At 37.2% G+C, this 19,687-nt stretch overlaps 2 protein-coding genes across 2 annotated transcripts; both read left to right on the top strand.

The window, feature by feature from the left end:
- Positions 1 to 1,402: 1,402 nt before the first annotated feature.
- LOC117315211 lies at positions 1,403 to 17,327 on the top strand. The gene is made up of 11 exons (XM_033869356.1): positions 1,403 to 3,047; positions 3,563 to 4,138; positions 5,998 to 6,063; positions 6,330 to 6,374; positions 8,441 to 8,485; positions 9,012 to 9,071; positions 9,544 to 9,594; positions 9,944 to 9,974; positions 11,481 to 11,630; positions 13,668 to 13,904; positions 15,326 to 17,327. The coding sequence occupies exons 1-11, from the start codon at positions 2,487 to 2,489 to the stop codon at positions 15,409 to 15,411; spliced, it is 1,908 nt and encodes a 635-aa protein (XP_033725247.1). The 5' UTR covers positions 1,403 to 2,486; the 3' UTR covers positions 15,412 to 17,327.
- On the top strand, positions 17,158 to 18,173 carry LOC117315210. The gene is made up of 3 exons (XM_033869354.1): positions 17,158 to 17,365; positions 17,528 to 17,731; positions 17,970 to 18,173. Exons 1-3 carry the CDS (start codon positions 17,158 to 17,160, stop codon positions 18,119 to 18,121), a joined length of 564 nt encoding a protein of 187 aa, XP_033725245.1. The 3' UTR covers positions 18,122 to 18,173.
- Positions 18,174 to 19,687: the final 1,514 nt, after the last annotated feature.

Genomic DNA, 19,687 nt, shown 5'->3' with positions numbered 1-19,687 from the left:
CTCGTTGTGTAACCTCTATATATATCATGACTAATAGTGGGCCTTGCTTTTGTATGTAATTTGGTAAGGTGTCGTTACATTTCAACAATACATGCCAAATATATGTGTTAAAGGGACACAATTAGCTCTGTTGTATCATATATACCACACAGTACAGCCATATCGTGTTGCTCTCAAGTGCTTATTGCACACAAACGACCAGTTTTGTCTTCTTAATACGTATAAGCAGTGACATTATCGACCTTGAAATGCTAATACCGGCTGTGAATAATTTTACACAAATATGGCATATTCGTAAAAAACACGCATTCGTGTTTAAAATTTAACATCTCACTCCTATAAGGATGACTCTTAAAGACACATACTCAAAAATAACACAAAATTCTAGTTGAACACGTGTATTTATGGAAATCTAAAATACTCATTCACGCTCTTCTATAATACCAAAATGACACTTAGACTGGATGCTTGACCGGGGGAATCCTTGTGACATCAGTTTATAAAAATAACTCGCCGCAGGTTATGTTTATTGCGGGATTGTTGTTATTTTTTTTAACGTCATATTAACAGCCAGTGTCATTTAAGAACGTGCAGGGTTTTGGAGGTGGAGGAAAGCAGGAGTACCCGGAGAAAAACCACCGGCCTACGGTCAGTACCTGGCAACTGCCCGACTCGCAACCCAGAGGTGGAGGGCTAGTGATAAAGTGTCAAGACACCTTAACCACTCGGTCACCGCGGCCCCTATATTGCGGGACACTACACACATGACCGTTGTTTACATATGGAGTATACGTGTGAACTTGCCTAATAATGCTTTCATTTGAACATATTAGCAAAATATTCTCGTAATAACTGATCAAAGTAAACAAACCTAAAAGTCTGAAAACTGTAAAAAAAAAAAAAAAAAAAAAGTTCAAAATGTAAACATTAATTTACAAAATGTATATTTCTTTGGGAGTATGGGGCTTTAAGATTCCTTGTTTATTTTGTTACGGCTCAGTGGTTTTACAGATAGTGAATAAGGCTCAATTTAAACTTTTTTACAACTTTAACAGATACTATTATCGTATTGGATGTATACAATTCTTTACAATTTGTAGTGTTGTTTATTGTCGAAAGGACAAAACACTTGTAGAGCAGGTTTGTAATGAGCATTTCACTGTGAATGCATGTGTTTGTCAAAGTATTGTTAGCTTAAGCTGTGATACATTTATTCAGACATTTTATTTCTATTATGTGTATGCAGGCATCATATTTCTACGGTAAAACAATATCGCATCACCGTCAGATATGATCATTGTCATTATGAGCACATTTCATAAAAAACGCTACTTGAATAGTTGAAATGATATGTTATAAAATAATTAAGTAACCCGATGAGATCCGAGTGGATGAGCTTATATGTATTCAGCATTCGAGGAACTTCTACCTTTTCAAACAGGTCTAGCAATTAACATTAGCAAGATGCTTATGTACATTGAAACTCGACTTATTGGAGTCAATGTGGCAGATGGGACAGTATGTCGGTTAAGTCAATATTGGAGGTGACAGTGGAGAAGTTCTGGTGTATATAACAGGATGTTAAAGGATGGTGTTTGAGTCAGTGGGTTAAAGGATGGTGTTGAGTTAGTGGGTCAAAATATAGTGTTGAGTCAGTGGGTTAAAAGATGGTGTTGAGTCAGTGGGTTAAAGGATGGTGTTGAGTCAGTGGGTTAAAGGATGGTGTTGAGTTAGTGGGTTAAATGATAGTGTTGAGTCAGTGGGTATGATGGTACAGAATATGTTTAGATACAGTGTTTGATAAGTTCAGCTAACGAATTCGAGTCCCCGGATGTGCACGTATTTGTATTGGAGCATAATAGATTCGCATTTAGGGAAATCTATATATAAGACGGTTATATCTACATGTTGATGTTACCCGACAGAATAGCGACAACAGGGACACTTTTGGCCGTCCACTAACGATATCTTGTGATTTAACATATGTATTACGAAGAAGTTCAATGCCTTCCGGAGGTCAATTCACCGGGATTTTCGGAACGGTGCATAAAGTACATCTGCCATCAATATATTCAGGTCGGATATGCATGTAAACACAAACACAAGTATATGTAGGACAAAGGATACATTCTTTATGGTACTATTCCATACACAGGATTTGTCCTAGAAGAATTTGTCACTGGCCAAATGCCACTAATGTACCTACAATTTATTACTGTCGAATAGTGATCATATTTTAAGTTAAAATATATAATTACTACTCCTAAATGTTGGCATCAATCCAACCCTTGACGTTTTGTGACTTTAAAATATCTTTTGTTAGATTGCTGTGTTGTAGACTTTAAGATACCATTACATTTAAATGAACATGCCGTTATTCTTATACAAAAGGCGGAAGTACTAGTCACATCAACAAGACTGAACATAATGAATCGATTTCATATGGAAGCATGAATCGTTCGTGAAGTTATATCCAGCTTCTAATCATGCAGGGTCCATCTGATGAGCAGACGATCGCGATATTGAAAGTTGAAAGGTCTATGACAGATTACGATGATCCATATATAACAAAAGACTGTGATCGCTGGATGTTTATGTACGCGTTAAATGGACGATCAGAGAAATTTATTCGGCTGATTTCTAATAACTTCTGGTTTGATGGACATCTTGTGGATTCAATTAGTTACCCAAGAAGTGATCTACTTGGTGCTAAAGGTCTGTTAGAGCCAAACGTGAGAATAGGACTTTTTCCTGAACTCTACGAGACAGAGTCTGGCTTAACAAGACTAATAAGCAATGTTTTGTGCGAAAGGGGTAAAAGATGTGCACGGAGCCTGCTGTTGGTCACGTTTGACGATACTGTGGTCCCGTCGTATTTAGAGTTTGAAGATGCTGTCAATCTCCAGAGAGATGGGTGGATGGATATATTACGAATACGCTTCAGTTTTAAAGCGAAAACGATGGTGAGAAGTAGCAGTATTGGATCACATCTGGATGACAAAGATCTTGATGAGATTAAAATTCAGAGATATCGCGAAATAGCCAAGGTAAGTATTGAGTTTTTTTCAGGTATCTATAAGTATAAATCAGTGTCCCTGGTGTGTCCGGATTCAAGGTGTCCATTTCGTTAGTGTACCAAATTGACTGTGTGCTCGTATGCCATGGCGAAGATGTACAAGTAAAGGTTACAGTATGACAGGCAGAGTGAATAGGAGGTTTGAGCTGAGTTCCAAAGGGCCGAAAACCTTACCAGACATTCCATTGCCATTGCACCATAATTGACATAATGTTATATGTCCTGAGGTTTCATATTCGAGTCACCCTTTCCTGCGTTGTTTGCCTGAACAATGTCGGCTATCAAAAGTTCAATATTGGGTTGTCTCCCTTTACAGTTGCAGCTTTTACTGGAGTAAACGCGTTTAAACAGAGTGCGTATTACCTTTGTCAATAAGCTCTCATTTCTAAATGTATCTCTTCTCATAGTACAAATCCCAAACCATTAATTAATATATTCTATATTGTTCAGCGTATTTATTCAAACAAAACCTTTTACCATTGACAGGATAGTGCAAATGAACGCTGTACGACAAATATCCGAGGGGAAGTTCGTTTATACATAATACATGGAGATACAAAAGCGGAGGTACACGCATCCAAACAGATCACAGATCTTCTTTGTGTTGCGAAAGGATACGTTAGTAAACAAGTTTGCACGTCTGATAAGAATATTGTTTTCCTGCCACAGACCATTCGTTCCTTTTCAAATTCACGTCAATCAGCTGTAATCATGATTCTGGATCAAATCCATGGGGAAAAGTCCAAAGCGTCTGATTATGGAGTGTTGTTTCGGCAGTTTGACAACGTTATGGTGCTAACAGTCCAATTATGTGACCACAAAGGACCATGGGAGTCTCCGCCTCATTTTCAAGATTACAAAACAAAAAGTATCAAACTGTCCGGGAAGTATAAAGACTGGTACAAGGTGGTACTGGACGCGGTCGGGGATGCTATACAGAAGACTAATCAGCCATTGGAGGCGTGTTCACTTTTGAAACCGGTTGATGATTCGGCTATTACTATTGGTGCTCGAGACCAACAGCGGTCAACTGTCTACAGCAGGACAGACCTTCACAATATGGTAAGTGTTAACGTAGTTTTGCACGTAACCAATATTTTATTCGAAACATAATTGACAGGTTGTGTTTAAGGATGTAAGTCCTATATTGGTTTGTGTGGATATCTACAACATTGCATCAAGACGATGCCATAATACAGTCTATAAACGGGTAGATGTGTGACGCATGCATCTCGCGTACAGAAGATATAGTCATTGAATATCCAATATAAAACCAAAAACAAACGAGTGATGGGGACCACTGTCCCAAAATATCCCTCGCAGTATACTTTATGATCATATGCATTGGAACAAAAAATAAAGTATTTATGTTGGATACTCTTTTAGTTTAATGTTTTAATACACCAATTTTCTCGAGACTTCATTTCAATAATGATAAAAGCACAATGCAGTTCTTTGAATTTATTGTGGTGTAAGATAATCAGACTTAGGTTAGAAATTTTAGAATTTATTAAAGTATCAATTAGGGATATTTTCTGCAGTGTCTTTGCTATTCTGTGGATCCTTTAGGACTACAGTATTTTGGACCTCGGTGCTAATTCTGTGGATTATTGTGTCTGTGTGTTATTCTAGGGAATTTTAGTTACTCAACTGTACAGTGGATGTTACAACCCAGCTAAAGTGTCTCTGTAATTCTAGGAAATTTTAGTTTCTCAACTGTACAGTGGGTATTTCAACCCAGTTCATGACAGATTAACGTGTCTGTGTATTATTTTAGGGGATTTTAGTTAATCAACGGTACAATGGGTATTTCAACCCAGTTCATGACAGATTAACCTGTCTCTGTGTAATTCTAGGGGAGTATAGTTACATAACTGTACAGTGGTTATTTCAACCTAGTTCAGGACCCAAACACAAATACGTTATATATACTTGAAGATCAGTCAACACTATGAAGGTCGTTAGGGCCAGAAAATAGCGAGTAAACATTTGCCAAAACAAAACAACATCAAACAAAGGACATGGGCATGTGGGAATGCCAGATATTACGAATACATAACTGCCTGCTGATTTTATGAAATAATTCATATTCTCAAAATAATAACGTTTATAAAGGACGCTATTCAGACATTGTAGGTTATTTAGCGTTAAATTTGTTTTCTTGTTAATTATCTATCATGCTATTGTGACATTAAACGTTATTATTTTGAGAATCATTATGAATTATTTCATAAAATCAGCAGGCAGTTGTGTATTCGTAATACCAGGTATTCCCACATGCCCATGTCGTTTGTTTGTACAAGTTAGTCTTCCCCCAATTCACATTTCATTCATAGTGTTCATTTGTTGCAGACCTCGTGCGTGTTTCGTATGCCACAAGCCTTTCGGGATTAAACCATTTGTAATAGTGATATAATGATTTATTTTGTTGTATAATTGGACTATGATGACATCTGTCTATCACATTTTCTAATGAGTCCCTGAAAAGACGTTAGTATTAACTATAAGGACAATGAAAATGTTTGGGCCCCGACATCAGACCCCGGCAGGTCACTAACATATCAAAATATGAAACCAATGTTGTGGACGATTGTTGTAAAATAAGTTAATGGAGGAAGCGTTCAACATTTAAATCTTTAAAGCATTTGAAAAAAAACCCGACTCTGACTAAAGTGCCTTTGAGGTTTTGGTTTCCACTGAATTGAAGAACCCAACAATCTTTAGCAAGCAATACAAACTGTAAGCTTAAAATAATACCAGCAATAAGATATATAAATACGAGGTCATACAATTGGCTACATAATGTTTATTATTTAATAGATCAGCATTTCGAATACTGAGGATACGTTGCGTTGATCGTTGTTTTAAATCAGCAGATATGTCATGCGAAATATAATTGACGAGCTTTATATGTTAATCAGGGTGATTTGCCGACGATAGTGGCTCCAGACGATCAAGACCCTGGCGGTCCAGTCATCTACCATTCGGTATGTATCGGGTGTTTATGTAGAAATCTCTCAGTGCTTTGAATCCGATGCAATAAAGAAAGAGATAATTAATTAAAAGATAATATGAATATATATATACATATTTTGCCTGAATAAAAACGTATTAATAACAAAAACAAATAAACCAAAAACAAAAATTAAACTAATTAAAAGAGAGAGAGAGAGAGAGAGAGAGAGAGAGAGAGAGAGAGAGATTTTTCAGGTGTTTGTATTTAATGCTTCAATGCTTTTGTTTCCATTTTTAGGATGGCAGCCAGTCAAGTCATCTATCCGGCCACTGGCAGGATGGGGTAACCGTATCAAAACTATACATTTTCTAATCAGGCATTGTTTAAACATCTGTCACACACAAATCAATCGATGATAGTCGTGAAATACACAAAACATCCAACGGCAAATTTAAATACAAGTATCGCATTACATAACTCAATCAACATCTGCATTCACATTGTCTACATAGCGACGTGTCAAATTATCATAGGCCATTATACCTACAAACCCAACATTTCTTACCTGATGCTCACACACCTATCATTGTCTTTACGCCAGCTTCCAATGAATTTAATCAATAGGTACAGGATTGAATGTTGGTTGGGTCGATTTAATGCAGTGATGAACTGAGTTGCTCAATTATTAAAAATTATTTGGACATGACATCAATAGCAAATAAGACGTAGTTGAATTCATCTTTGCTTTTCTCTTAGGCCGTCGGGTCGATCGTTTCCACTTCCCACTAGTAATTGACGATGGGAGCAACGACGCGTCTGCGCTTAAATTTGCAACTTTCTTCTCGTTGCATTTCATTGTCTTCTTGCTTAAGAAGCCAATTTCGTGTTTTTGTCTTTCCAAACACGAATTTACATTCTTTTCTGATGGTTCTATATAACTCATCGATGCCAGCATAGGCGGCAGGATGTTCGGGTTCGTAATACATCTTTGCAGGACATTCCTCGTACTTTGCCATCAGAGTTCGATCCATTTTATGGGTTTGAACACTGGTGGACCGTGAGGGGATGGTAAAGTCCGCCCGTCTGTCTTCTGTCCGACTCTGTGATTGGGTTAATGGGAACGTTACCGACAATGAGTAATTGAATTAATATCGCTTTGTCGACGGGTCGGAACTCTTTATCAACTTCAAATGTACTTTAATCATATTCACAATGTTAGACCAGGGGATAATCTTTCCTCCAATATCTATTTCCCCTTTTTCGTTCCAATCTAGATTCTGTGTTTATAACAATACTCTTGCCGTAGACTTTATCTTGACCGGAACGGATTTTAAAAGTCTTCGTATTCTGGTGGCTGGGTCTCAGGTTCGATTACATCTGTAGGCAAAGAACCGATCGGTTCATCACTAATCCGAGGGTTTGATAGGAAGTCGTGATCTCACGTTCCGTAGCCACTGTAGTAGTAGCGGAATCGCTCTGTTCACAACTACTCACGAGACGAGACATCGATAGCGATCGTACGGTAAGAGGCGGCGGAGGACAGTTGACGCGATGAACAAATGGACTGACGGACGAGCTATCGGCGCAATAGACCGACAGACGGATAAACGAACTGTCGGGGCGAGAGACTGACTGAGGGACCAAAGTCATATCTAATATTAGATCTTAGATCATGATATCTGTATACATACATACTGGAATGGAATGGAATGATACCAAAACATACCAGTAAGTTTGAAATTATTAACCGTTGTTTTCAAAAGTAAAGCGATACCCCTAATCTCACTTACAGTGCTTTAAAAGTCTTATCTTGATGAAAGGTAATTCAATCAGCCCTGAATGGAGGCATTACAGGGTAAAACGATCGACTTCAAAAGAATGAAAGGCACCTTTGTCACAATAGATCCATAGTTACTCAATCAGCCATATAGTAATGGGGACAATACGGGTAATAACAGGCCCGATACCGTATTTTTGCGGTATCTTCACCCCGTGGACACACCCATCCATTGGGAGGGGCCTTGGTGTATTATCCTAGGGGCATTGAGGGTAGGGCCATACCCCTTTGTGGGCACAAGCACAAGTGACAAGGAGTAAAATAATGTGTACTAGTCTTCTGCCTATTGAGATCCCCTACAAACAATGGCCTGTTAATTAAGTCAAATTAACTGACAAATGAAGTAGATTAAATTCGGTAGTTTCATTGATTTCAACTTGAGTAGGAATTAAAATATAAAGAACAGACAGACCAACACCATGATGACAGAAATATCCAATCGGCAAATGTATCTAAATTATGTTCATAACCTGTAACAAACACTAGTCTCCATGGGAATTAGAAATCCCGATCAAAAATGTTTAACACTAGCATGCAGACCTCTGATATACAGTTATTATTTTACCTTCAGCACGAATCTGGTAATGGCCAGGAACGTGACACACACTACTTAACAGTAAGTTTTATATATTAAATATTACTTTTAAGAATACATTATATATTAAGAATAATTTAGAGACCCTAATGAGACGTTTTATTGTATTGCTTGAAACAGGCATTTAAATTGGCATAAAAAATGATGTTATCAGCCAATGACGTCATACATGACGTCAGCGTTTTTAACGACGCTATTGATAGGCTGATACAGCGGCGTAGTGAATTCTTAGGGGAAAGAATCCATCACTTTAATTGGATTTTCACAGGGATTATGTATAGAAAATTGAATTATACTGAATATATATTTCTTGTTATGGAATGCTCTTCACAAACCGATCCATGATTTATTCAGAGTAAACTCCGTTTGAATATATAGCCATACATACATACATATTTGAAATATTTTAGCGGGGAAAAAACCCGCAACAACAGTTTTATCTTTTTAAATAGGATATTGTTATTGTTTGTGTATATTCACAAAAACCGCACCAATAATAATTTGCTCTCTAAACCAGCAAATAATTTGTATTGGTATTATTTCACAGCCGGACTCGAGTGATTACCAAAGAAGTCGGGGTTCTCTCTCAAGCAATTTCACCTACGCGGTAATGTATATAATACTTCACCGTAAACTGTTCATCACGTTGAAAAATTCAATATTGAAAATGATCAAAACTAATAATGAATGGGTCTTTTGCACCTCTACATCCAGACATTTTGTTTAGTTTTTGTCGTCTCATAGGTGTGGATACGTTAGCATCACTGGAGAGTCCTAGAAGGACGAATCAGCTGTATGGCACAGCTTAATCCAGTTGGTGCCATTGTATCTACCTTTCAGTGTGTTTTGAAAAGTGCGAATATCTATTGTGCCTTTCTGAAATGCGGAGCAGTTTTGATGTACATGTACATCTCTATACAGAGTATTTCATACAAATTTAATTTTGGGAAACAATCACAGTTATTCTATACTTAGTTTTGATAAGTTTTAATATTAAATAGTGTATGAAGTAAGGTAGTGGACATTATTGGCCTTTCTCTCATCACTCATGTATACAATACATGCTTTTGTATGTTTAGTCATTCAAGTCGAGTTCTCGGAAGGCAAGCATCGAGACCGCTGGACCAACAGTAAGCATACCATGGAAATTCTAGAATTCTTAAATTCCGGCCCTCTCTTTAAACTGTCTTACTTTTTACCTTTATTCGAGTAATCGCCCCTGTGAGAAAGGATTTGGTTCTGTCCCCTTGTCTGTGTGTGTGTTGGGCATTTAAGGACGGCCTGTCATGTGGGCGAGATGCACTCTGTGGTATGTTTAGTTTCGTATTGCTGTAACATCATATCAATATGGTCCGTTAAGAATTACCTCCCTTGTCTGCGAGTTGTTTATCCCAATACTTTAAGTAAACATAGAGAAAAAAAGTAAAGGAAACATACGGCGTGCTTTGAGATTTAATAAATGTATTCTGTTTGTTTCAGGAAGGAGAAACCATAACTGATAGGGAGACAGGTTTGTATATAGTATACATTCTAACACGATTCGTTTGCAACGCGTGTTTTGATTGGTTGCGGACCTACTTCTAATCTGCGATAGAACCATGACATATCGTGTTAAGCCACGCCCCGTTTCTAATCAAAACAAATGGCGTCAAGTTCGACTCGTAGCGAAATTCAACACTCTGCACCATTTTTATGATTGATGACCCGTGATATTGGAATCGAAAGTGAAGAAATCGAATAGAATGAATTAACTTAATAAATTTAACAAAAATCGTTAACTTCATTCGTACCGTCATTTATTAATTGAAACGTTCATTTCGTCCGTGTGTAAGCATCTAAGGTCAAGTAAAATCCGAAATGAAATGGAACAAGTGCACACAACTTCACATAACGGTGGAGCCTGTAGAAACACATCAACCCTGACTTTGTTAAAATGCACATGTCGTTAAGCATGCTGCGTAAATCCAAATATGTCTTTAAATCTTCGGAAACAGGACTTTCACAACAATCCAAATACCCCGCTTCGTTAACATACAGACCGAGCTCTCGCCAGTATGGGCGTGGCCAATTGACCGACTTTGATAGCTTCTCCCTGATTGGTCAATCCGCCACAGTATAACACGTCACTAGCGGAGATCACAGAGTACTTAACAGCGTACCTGTAGCGCTGTAAAACAATGTTTCTAAATATATGCGATAGTAAACGTGTTAGAATGGGGATAGTACGTTGTTTTTCGTGGCTATACTGGCGATTAGAACATGAAATTTGTTTAAACTCTCGACCTATCGGTCTCGAGTTCAAACCAAATTTCATGTTCTAATCGCCAGTATAGCCACTCAAAACAACTTACTACATTGTATCCCCTAAATGGTACACTGACGCTATAATAGTGTATGTGTCAATTTATTCATTTAAATCCTTCATTGTAATTGTATTTTGTATGTACTTTGTACTAAACGGAACCTTGTTGTGGTTGGTTTTAACATTCTCTAATTCGCCATATCAATGACAATGTGCTTTTCTCTTTTGTTTTATACCATCCTTTCATATGATGCGATATGTTCGTGTTTGTCTCCTTGTGATAGTGGGGGAACTTATGACGATTTGTGTTACAATACTGATGCATACTGCCGAAGACACCCAGCAGGACACCCCACCCGGTCACATTATACTGACAATGGGCTAACCAGTCGCCCCACTACCAGAATGTTGAGCACTAAGCAGAGTAGCAACTGCCAGTTTTAGAAACTGGTAAGTCTCTGCCAGTGTACAAAGTTTTCCTCGCAAGGGCAAACGCTTAAACTAAATATCAAACGTAGGACAGTACCTAGATTGTTTTGTATCAATTCAAAGTGTTTCAAAACGACGTTTATGATCTTTTGTTAAATCGAAGAAAAATATATTGCGTAAACTTCAGGGTAATACCATAAAAAAGTGGTTTACTGTAAATGGTAATTTGTATGATATACACCAATGCTGCTTATCAGAAACAATGTGTTTGCATTTATCTTCAAGATGCCCGCTACAAGAGTATGTTTGATTTGTTTGATGCCGACCATGACGGGAGTATTACTCTAGAAGAGGTCTGTAGCGTGGTAGGAAACCTCGGGCTCGACTGGGGAAAAGACAGCATAAAGACAGAAATGATGAAGGTCGACAAAGATGGTATGAACTCAAAAACATTCAAAAACAACACAGAATACCATCTTACAGTAATAGCGAAGTCTTCCGGCTAACTAAAATTCGATCAAACGCGAGCAAAATATTGATAAAATAAAAGCTTCCATGGATACCCATGAAAAAGTACAAAGCGGAGAAGACCAGGTATTCCGGAAAGGGAATGCGTCTGATGTTTCATCGACGACACCCGCCATACAATTCTGGGTTATGGTTCATGACCATACTTTTGACATAAAATCTCCATTCATAATTATTTTACCTGTAAACCAAGGGTTTCGTACGAGGCGACTGCGGTAATCACACCTTGCCGTATATGCCCAGGGCTACTGAGAGGTTGGTTTGGTTTATTTTGCTTAACGTCCTATTAACATCTAAGGTCATTTAAGGACGGCCTACCGTGCGTGCGACATGCATGCGTGTGGTGAGTGCGTATATGTGTTTTGGGAGGCTGCGGTATGTTCGTGTTAAGTCTCCTTGTGATAGGCCGGAACTTTTGCCGATTTATAGTGCTACCTCACTGAAGCATACTGCCAAAGACACCCAGCAGCGGGCGAACCAGCCGTCTCACTCCTTGTATGCTGAGCGCTAAGCAGAAGCAGCAACTACCATTTTTAAAGACTCTGGTATGTCTCGGCCAGGGTACAGAACCCAAAGCCTTCCTCACACGGGCGAACGCTCAACTAAAGGCCAAAAGTGAGGCAGTGTCAAGGGGGACGTTAGGTAGAAGAAAATTGTTAAGAAAGAAGAGAAAAGATAATATCCCAAATTTAGTCGCCTCTTACGACCATGCAATAGGGGGCAGCAGGTACAATTCTTGCGCCCTACCTGCAGGGCAGCTAATAAAAAAATATTGTAACACCGTCATGCTTGACCGCACACACTATACTTGCTGCCAAATAGGTTTTAGTGGTGAGGTACTGCATTGGGTATTTAACAAAACTGAAAATTGTTGTTATGTACGACTTCTTTGAAAATGTATACTGTACCCGTAATGGACCCCAGGTTACCTTGCATTTGTACAATCCAAGTACATAATATCTGTGTATTTCACCTATATATTGCCCAATACTAGCAAATCCAATGGCAAAATTTGTTTCCTTTTTTTCCAAAAAAAACCCAGAGCCGTTTCTTGAACTAGTATCAATATAGAATTAAAGCAAGGTATTTATCCATTTGTCTGAAAGGTACTGCTATCAATATTTTACCCGAGTATTGATTATATATAACAACAAACCATTTACAAATGTACCAACCCCCTCTGAAGTGGTCTGTTGTTATACAGGGTAGGTGAGTTTGCAACACTGAAAGTTAAAATCTAAAATGTATTTTTAGAATTCATACATAGGAGTACCTTTGTAAGTGTCATATGATTACCCATAGACAAGTATAATTTCGTACCTGTTGCCTGTTTTGAGATAGATTTTTAAAAGTTTCTACTTATCCTCGAGTCGGTAGGCCTTTGTGAATACAAGCGTGTTCCATTTTGATAAGAAACGGGTAAAACCAAAGATTATCTCACAAACACCCTGGTGTGTGTACAAACTTTTTCATAGCAAGTAATATTAACAGTAAGGCTGGTCATACCGCAGCCTCCCAAGGCACACATACACACTCGCCACACGCATGCACGTCGCACGCACGGGAGGCCGCCCTTGAATGACCTTGGCTGTTAATAGGACGTTAAACAAAATAAACCAAACCAAACCATGAAACTTAAGTAACATCCTTAAAATGCAAACTAGTGTTGTGACAAGGGAACCACTATACGTATCATGAGTATCAAACAAGTTTGATTCCATGTCGTATAAGGAAATAGAATATGTCTAATTAAATTCATGCCTATGTCATATTTAAGTCTTATTTCCATCAGATACTTTGCAAAGATGTCGCAATATAAATAGTGTTGGCAATTGCTTGTTTGACTTGGTTTAGTGAGGTCGACATCCCGAGTGCATCTGTATTTTATGAACCTTTCTTAATTTAGAAACTTAAAATTAACGATTTTAATGTATTTTTATTCAGAAAACGGCAAGATTGAATTCGGCGAATTCCTGGCCATGATGAAGTCCTACAGGATAGATTTGGCAAGAGAGATTAAACAAATGTTCGATATTATCGATGGAGATCGGGACGGCTCAATAACGGCAAAGGAGATTTGGACTACATGGAACAAGATTGATATTCCCTGTAACCTTAGTGATGTCAAAAGTATGATTGCTGCAGGGGACGCAGATCACAATGGTGTTATCGACTTTGAAGGTTAGTAGACGTTACTGTTTATATGCATTTGCTATTACTTTGTTTTATGTATTTAACGTCCTCGAAAAGCCGAGTGATATGAGGACGGGTGTCAAAGACAGCTACATTGTATAGAAGAAAACAAGGCATAGAAAGGCAGAACAGTGAGTAAAGAACAGAAATAGTTAAGATCAGAATATCTGTTTTGAGGTCTTCAATGTTTCCTAAAAAGAAGAAACGGAATAAAATATCTGATTCCTCATAGGCACACTATCACTATGCATTGGGATCCAGTTGGCTTATTCTTGGGTCATTAATGTCCAAAAACATACAACACAACATAATGTTTTAATGCTTTCAAATGTTATTGCTGGAAAAAAAAAGTTACGTTACAAGCAGCATTATACAGGTATACATAAAAGCTTTAACGAATGGTATACATACAAATTGGTATATATTGATGCCAGAGCTTTGCAAACAAATGTCATATTGTGCCTGTGCGCTAGCACAATATGACACGTTTGTTTGCAAATCTCTTGCAGCTATATCGACCATAGACACCAAACAAGACAGTTTAAGGCTTATATTTACATTCTCGACATAATTTTTGTTATTTTTGAAAATTAAAATTGAGTTAGCATAAAAATGCCAATATTCAGCGGCTTCGTCAATGGCGCTCGACAAATGGAACAGTCCATTTTTTCGAAATTCAGTTGTCTTGTGCAGATTGGCAAACAAAAAAGTGCATTGAAATAATACAAAAAAAAAAAAACACAGTCTGTTCAATTCTTTCTAATATTTGTGTAACAATATTATATAAAATTTCTTTTGATGCTTTTTAATTAACATAAAAAAACAACGTAGTCCTAGGCTTTTTTCATAGAGCCATATGATTGTTTACGTTAGTTACAAGTAGTTCCGGTGGGTGGATATATTCATGCGCGGCATGGATTGATGTCACGTTTTGGGTGACAATTATGCTCACATAGACTGCAAATCTGTTTACTTAGTTTGTATCGTGGCTTTGCCGCCAAAATGTAAATATATTGTTATCAAACGGTATATATAAGTATCATATAATATATATTCACAATTCTAAGAGGCAGTTGTTAGTATATGCCTATATCACCTAATGGGCCATGTGACATCTAAACAGAGCGGTATTTTTTCATTGGTTCAGTTTCCAAATTGATGAAAATCGTAAGGCAATAAAAATATAAGCAGTTACGGGTTCCCGTGGCGTTTGGTTCGTCATACATTATTAGAAATGTACATCTTGCTGCAATATCGACAATAACAACATTTCAACAAACCTTCATTGCTTAAATAAATATTATCAAAATATGAAACTTGGATTGTCATACTATTTCTATTAGATCCATTACAACATGATATCACCCCAACAGATATAGTAATGACAAATTCATTTGATCTATTTTTAGAATTCAAGACCATTTACAGGACGCTTGTCGAGCCCCCCAGATTTCGTCGGAGGACATCTACGTCGTCGACAGACAGACGCGTATGAACACGTGTATAAGGTGGAGACTACCACATTTACTACTGTTAATCGCAGTATAATAATATGATATATCGATTAAAAATCCAGCAACAACAATATTCCGCAAAATTCCTGCAGCGACCGATCACATAACGAATAGGTTGTGGTGCTGGTCGTTTCCATGATCACTGTGTCTTTTGTAAATATCTTTTGTTCTTCACCTAAGTTTAGCGTGAATTGTAAAGTTGTTATTTTTCACGGGGCTTTTATTTAGCGGTTCTGGTCATTTAATTTCGCTCAACAACGCCTTGTTAAATTTCTGCAGTAAACACTTTTATACATTTACTTGTATATATAAAAATTCGCGGAGTATTTGTTTTGTGCTAAGACCGCGAACTAGCGAAATCAAGACCCCACGGAATATTTCCAACTATGCGTGTTTGGCTCATATAGCTACATATGTAGCACTATGATACACCAATCAATCTTGAAGCCTACGGAAATCATTGTATTTTTTTTGTTTTCTGGAAGAAAATGCATTGGGTGTTACCTTAGTGATTGAGCATGTATGCAATCAAGTAGCATTATATTGACCCGACTGCTAATCGTATGGAGATTTCGTGACAATTTTTTTTTTTTTTTTTTAATGTTCAAGAAATTTTATTACCCAAGAACATTTAACAATTTGGACTGCTGCCAGGGTCGAGGCCCTGGATTCAGTATCCTGACAAATATATCCTCATGCAAGAGGGCTCTCATTCATCACCTTACATTCATTTACACATTTCATTCCTTTATTTTCATTCAATGTATTACACACATTCATACACACATTTCGTGACTATAAACGAAAATACAGGAGGTAAACACTGAATTGTACGTAAAGATTATAAAAAACAAGACTGCAACATTACTGTAATGTAAACTTCATTACCCTCCTTAAGGGCCTGTTTTGTCTGGTAAGCATTGCGTTTACATATAAAGATCATATAATGGTCTTTGTTTGTAAATGGTGTTCACTTATGAAGGACCTAACGGACCAAGAGATCTGGACGTCAACCAGGGATAACCTAGTACCATTTTTTTTTTTTGTCTTTGTTACGTCATAGATTGGGGACATGACCCTTAGCCTTCCTCACTTAACAGGATACACACAGGTTAACATTACTGGTCCATTTCAATTTAATGGCCCTGGTGCAATACAATACCAATATACCTGAGGTACATGTATAATATTGAATTAACTGGCTATTCAGTTGACACCAAGAAGTATGTTCGACAGTGTCTGGCCTGCCTGTTGTGGCTAAATGTATCTTTGCGGTAGGGTCTATAGACTCAGAATTTTCGTCAAATGTTAAATGCTTGCCTCGGAATTTGTGGCAGATGTCAAAATGATAGTCTCAAAACTTCCACCAAACAGTAATATTTTGGGACTTCCACCAAACAGTAATATTGTGCTTCAATTGTTTCATTTTTGTTTCATTTCTTTTTCTGTCACGATTACTAATGTTATGTATATGGTGTTACTGGTCTGTGAGATATCTTATAGTATTACGGTCTAAGGGGAAATAACTCCATTCCGGATATTGTTGTTTATTTCTAATTTTGTTTTATTAGTTTGTACTTGATTCCGGATGTGTTGGTCCGAGATATGTTTTATAATTAGCATTCGGAACACCTCGGCCGATTCTCTACGGTCATCTAACCTCGGATGTGTCACGGTCGTCGCCATATTGGAACTACTTTCAAGTTACCGGATACGGGGGGTTAAACATGGCTGCGTCCATGGATACAACACCCGTGAAAATTGTTTTGCCCAATACAACGTGTATGCTTTGCCTACAAGAAAACCGAAGGGCTCACTGTTTGGTAAAAGCCAAGGCTACAAAAGAAAACTATCTCCATCTATTACAAACATTTACTGGAGTTACCATAGAGAAGGACTTATTATGGAAGTGTTATGTCTGTACATCATGCCTAAGTAAGTGTACAAAAAAGGAGAGAAGTGTGAGACAGAAAGAAAATAAAAAGTTGTTTTGGGAGAGACAAAACTAAGCTAGTAGCTTTATATACATATGAAAGTGTATATTGTATAACATGTGAATACGTTTATCATATGCTCCAAAAAACATTTGTATTACAGATGAAGAATTCATCACTGAGAGACTGCAGTGTGATATTTTGCCTGCTATAGATGAATCATTTAAAGATGTTGCACAGCTTGGGCGAAGTGTTTTATTCATCAAAGATTGTAAGGACCTATGTGAGAAGGACTGGTTCAGAGATATTGCTGCAGATGTGCACGATAAATGCCCAGAACTTTTCCAAGTTTTATTCACTGCTCTTGGTATGTACATACATGTATATATACAGTCATGATTGATTGCACTGCTTCATAAAATCAAGAATGTATGTAGAGGACGTACCTGTAGAATAAAAGACATACATTTATTTACAGGTATGTTTATGTTTTTTGTTCAAATACAAAAAGTTAGAAGATTGTCAAAAAGATAAAATTGATTTAGCGGTGGTCTTCAAAACAAACAGGAATAAAAGTTATTATTAAAGGATGTTTATGTTTGTAGGTAACAAAATTACTGCAGAGTCAAAAATGGGAACTATTTCCATCATATATGGTATGATAATGCACTCTAGGAATGTGAAGGCTTGTGCAGTGCAGCGTATACTGACATCACTGTGTATAAGATACCATGCTGATAATTTGGTAACATTTTGATAGTAATTTGTTTTGAGTTATCTGCAATTTTCATATTCAATTTTAAAGGGGCATTCCTTCGTTCGAACAGCAAAAATATTTAGAAAAAAAGTTAGTTTTCAAATTTAATTAAAGAGAATTACATCACTGTTGTACATATAAGTGTTGAAATGACTGTGGAAATGTACAGAAATTAAAATAAATCTACCATGCATAAACATTTTTTTATGTACAGTAATTAGTGAACATTTGGGTCATATTGAAACTTTTACTGCCATATTGATATAAAGTTGATAACTTTTGTCTGGAAAAATACTCATATTTGTTTAATTCCATTTTTACAGGTGAGCATACCAACTGTTAGTGCCTCCTTTCCCCTCCCCCCTGTCCTAGTGTTCCCCTAAATGGGATGCTGTAGGGGATTTATGGATACCTCCTGATGTTGGATGTATCTGCTCCCTGGTTTTATTGTCCGGTCCTGGGTAATGGTCATCAGCTCCTGGATAATAGTGTAGGGATGAATATGGCAATCAAATTTTATGTTGCAATATGTCGTGATGTATATCAAAATTGTGACTGGTACTTCATTTAGAACTTATCAAAGTTACATCATTCTGTATTTGATTTTGACTTCAAAATATCAATCAATTTCTTTTTGTGTTTTACTTGCTACATAATGGTTACCAGAAATGGCATATTACTTACCTCTAATATGTCTGCTGCTAGGTTTTATTATGGGCTCCTGGGTAATAGTCACCTGCTCCAAGATAATGTTAATTGGCTCCTGAACAATGGTCACCATTTCCTGAAAAATGATCATTGGTTTAAAGATTGATTTGAAAACACAAAAAGAAAAAAAAATTAAAAAAAAACAGCAGTTTATGATGGGAGTACCCTACAGTTATTTTTGTTGTAGATTCTTAACATTAAAATATATTAAAGTTAATCCTTATAATTTAATTTGCTGATTTCAACTGTTGTACACAATCCTTGATGAAATATCTCCCTTCTTTTAGAAATTATTACACTACTATATCCGGCAGTTAAAAGAGAAAAACTGAACCAACTTCTTGAGTCAATGAAAATGCTTGTTGCGAGCAAGTTTAACTTATTCCTAATAATTTAATCTTCTCCATAAAATCCCTGTGGAAATGCACTTTCATTGATGAGTTTAAGAAATTATGCTACTGTATCAGCGAGTCAAGTCACAACACTTAGCTCTTGGATATTTGTCCTTGGTTCCTTGATAAAGGTTATAGGCTCCGGGGTAATGGTCATGGACGCCAGGGTTATGGTCATGGGCTCCTGGATAATGTACATTGGCTTCTGGGTAATGGGCACTTCTTTTGTCGGGATTCAAACTTCTGGGTAATGGGCACTTCTTTTGTCGGGATTTAACAGGTGTGAAAATGTGCTGTTATATAAGTCAGTGTTCCATGTTGTTAGGTTACTGTAATTGCACTAGAATATCAAAGTTGTGTCAGCACTCCACTGGTCCACAACAATGCTGATAGAACTAGTGTTACATTAGACCGTCTCCTTTGGAAACGTTGATGACTAAACCTCTCTTGCATCTGTTATCCAAAT

Source organism: Pecten maximus, chromosome 17, assembly GCF_902652985.1.
Source record: "Pecten maximus chromosome 17, xPecMax1.1, whole genome shotgun sequence".
NCBI classification, from domain to species: Eukaryota; Metazoa; Mollusca; class Bivalvia; order Pectinida; family Pectinidae; genus Pecten; species Pecten maximus.
This window is presented reverse-complemented; position numbering and strand designations above follow the sequence as displayed.

Excerpts from the sequence above, each read along its gene's own strand:
- LOC117315211 (XM_033869356.1), top strand. The coding sequence starts at position 2,487 with ATGCAGGGTCCATCTGATGAGCAGACGATCGCGATATTGAAAGTTGAA. Across the intron at positions 4,139-5,997 it reads GGACAGACCTTCACAATATG|GGTGATTTGCCGACGATAGT; the intron begins GTAAGTGTTAAC and ends TATGTTAATCAG. Across the intron at positions 6,375-8,440 it reads CCGGCCACTGGCAGGATGGG|CACGAATCTGGTAATGGCCA; the intron begins GTAACCGTATCA and ends TTTTACCTTCAG.
- LOC117315210 (XM_033869354.1), top strand. The coding sequence starts at position 17,158 with ATGGCTGCGTCCATGGATACAACACCCGTGAAAATTGTTTTGCCCAAT. Across the intron at positions 17,366-17,527 it reads TGTCTGTACATCATGCCTAA|ATGAAGAATTCATCACTGAG; the intron begins GTAAGTGTACAA and ends TTTGTATTACAG. Across the intron at positions 17,732-17,969 it reads AGTTTTATTCACTGCTCTTG|GTAACAAAATTACTGCAGAG; the intron begins GTATGTACATAC and ends TTATGTTTGTAG.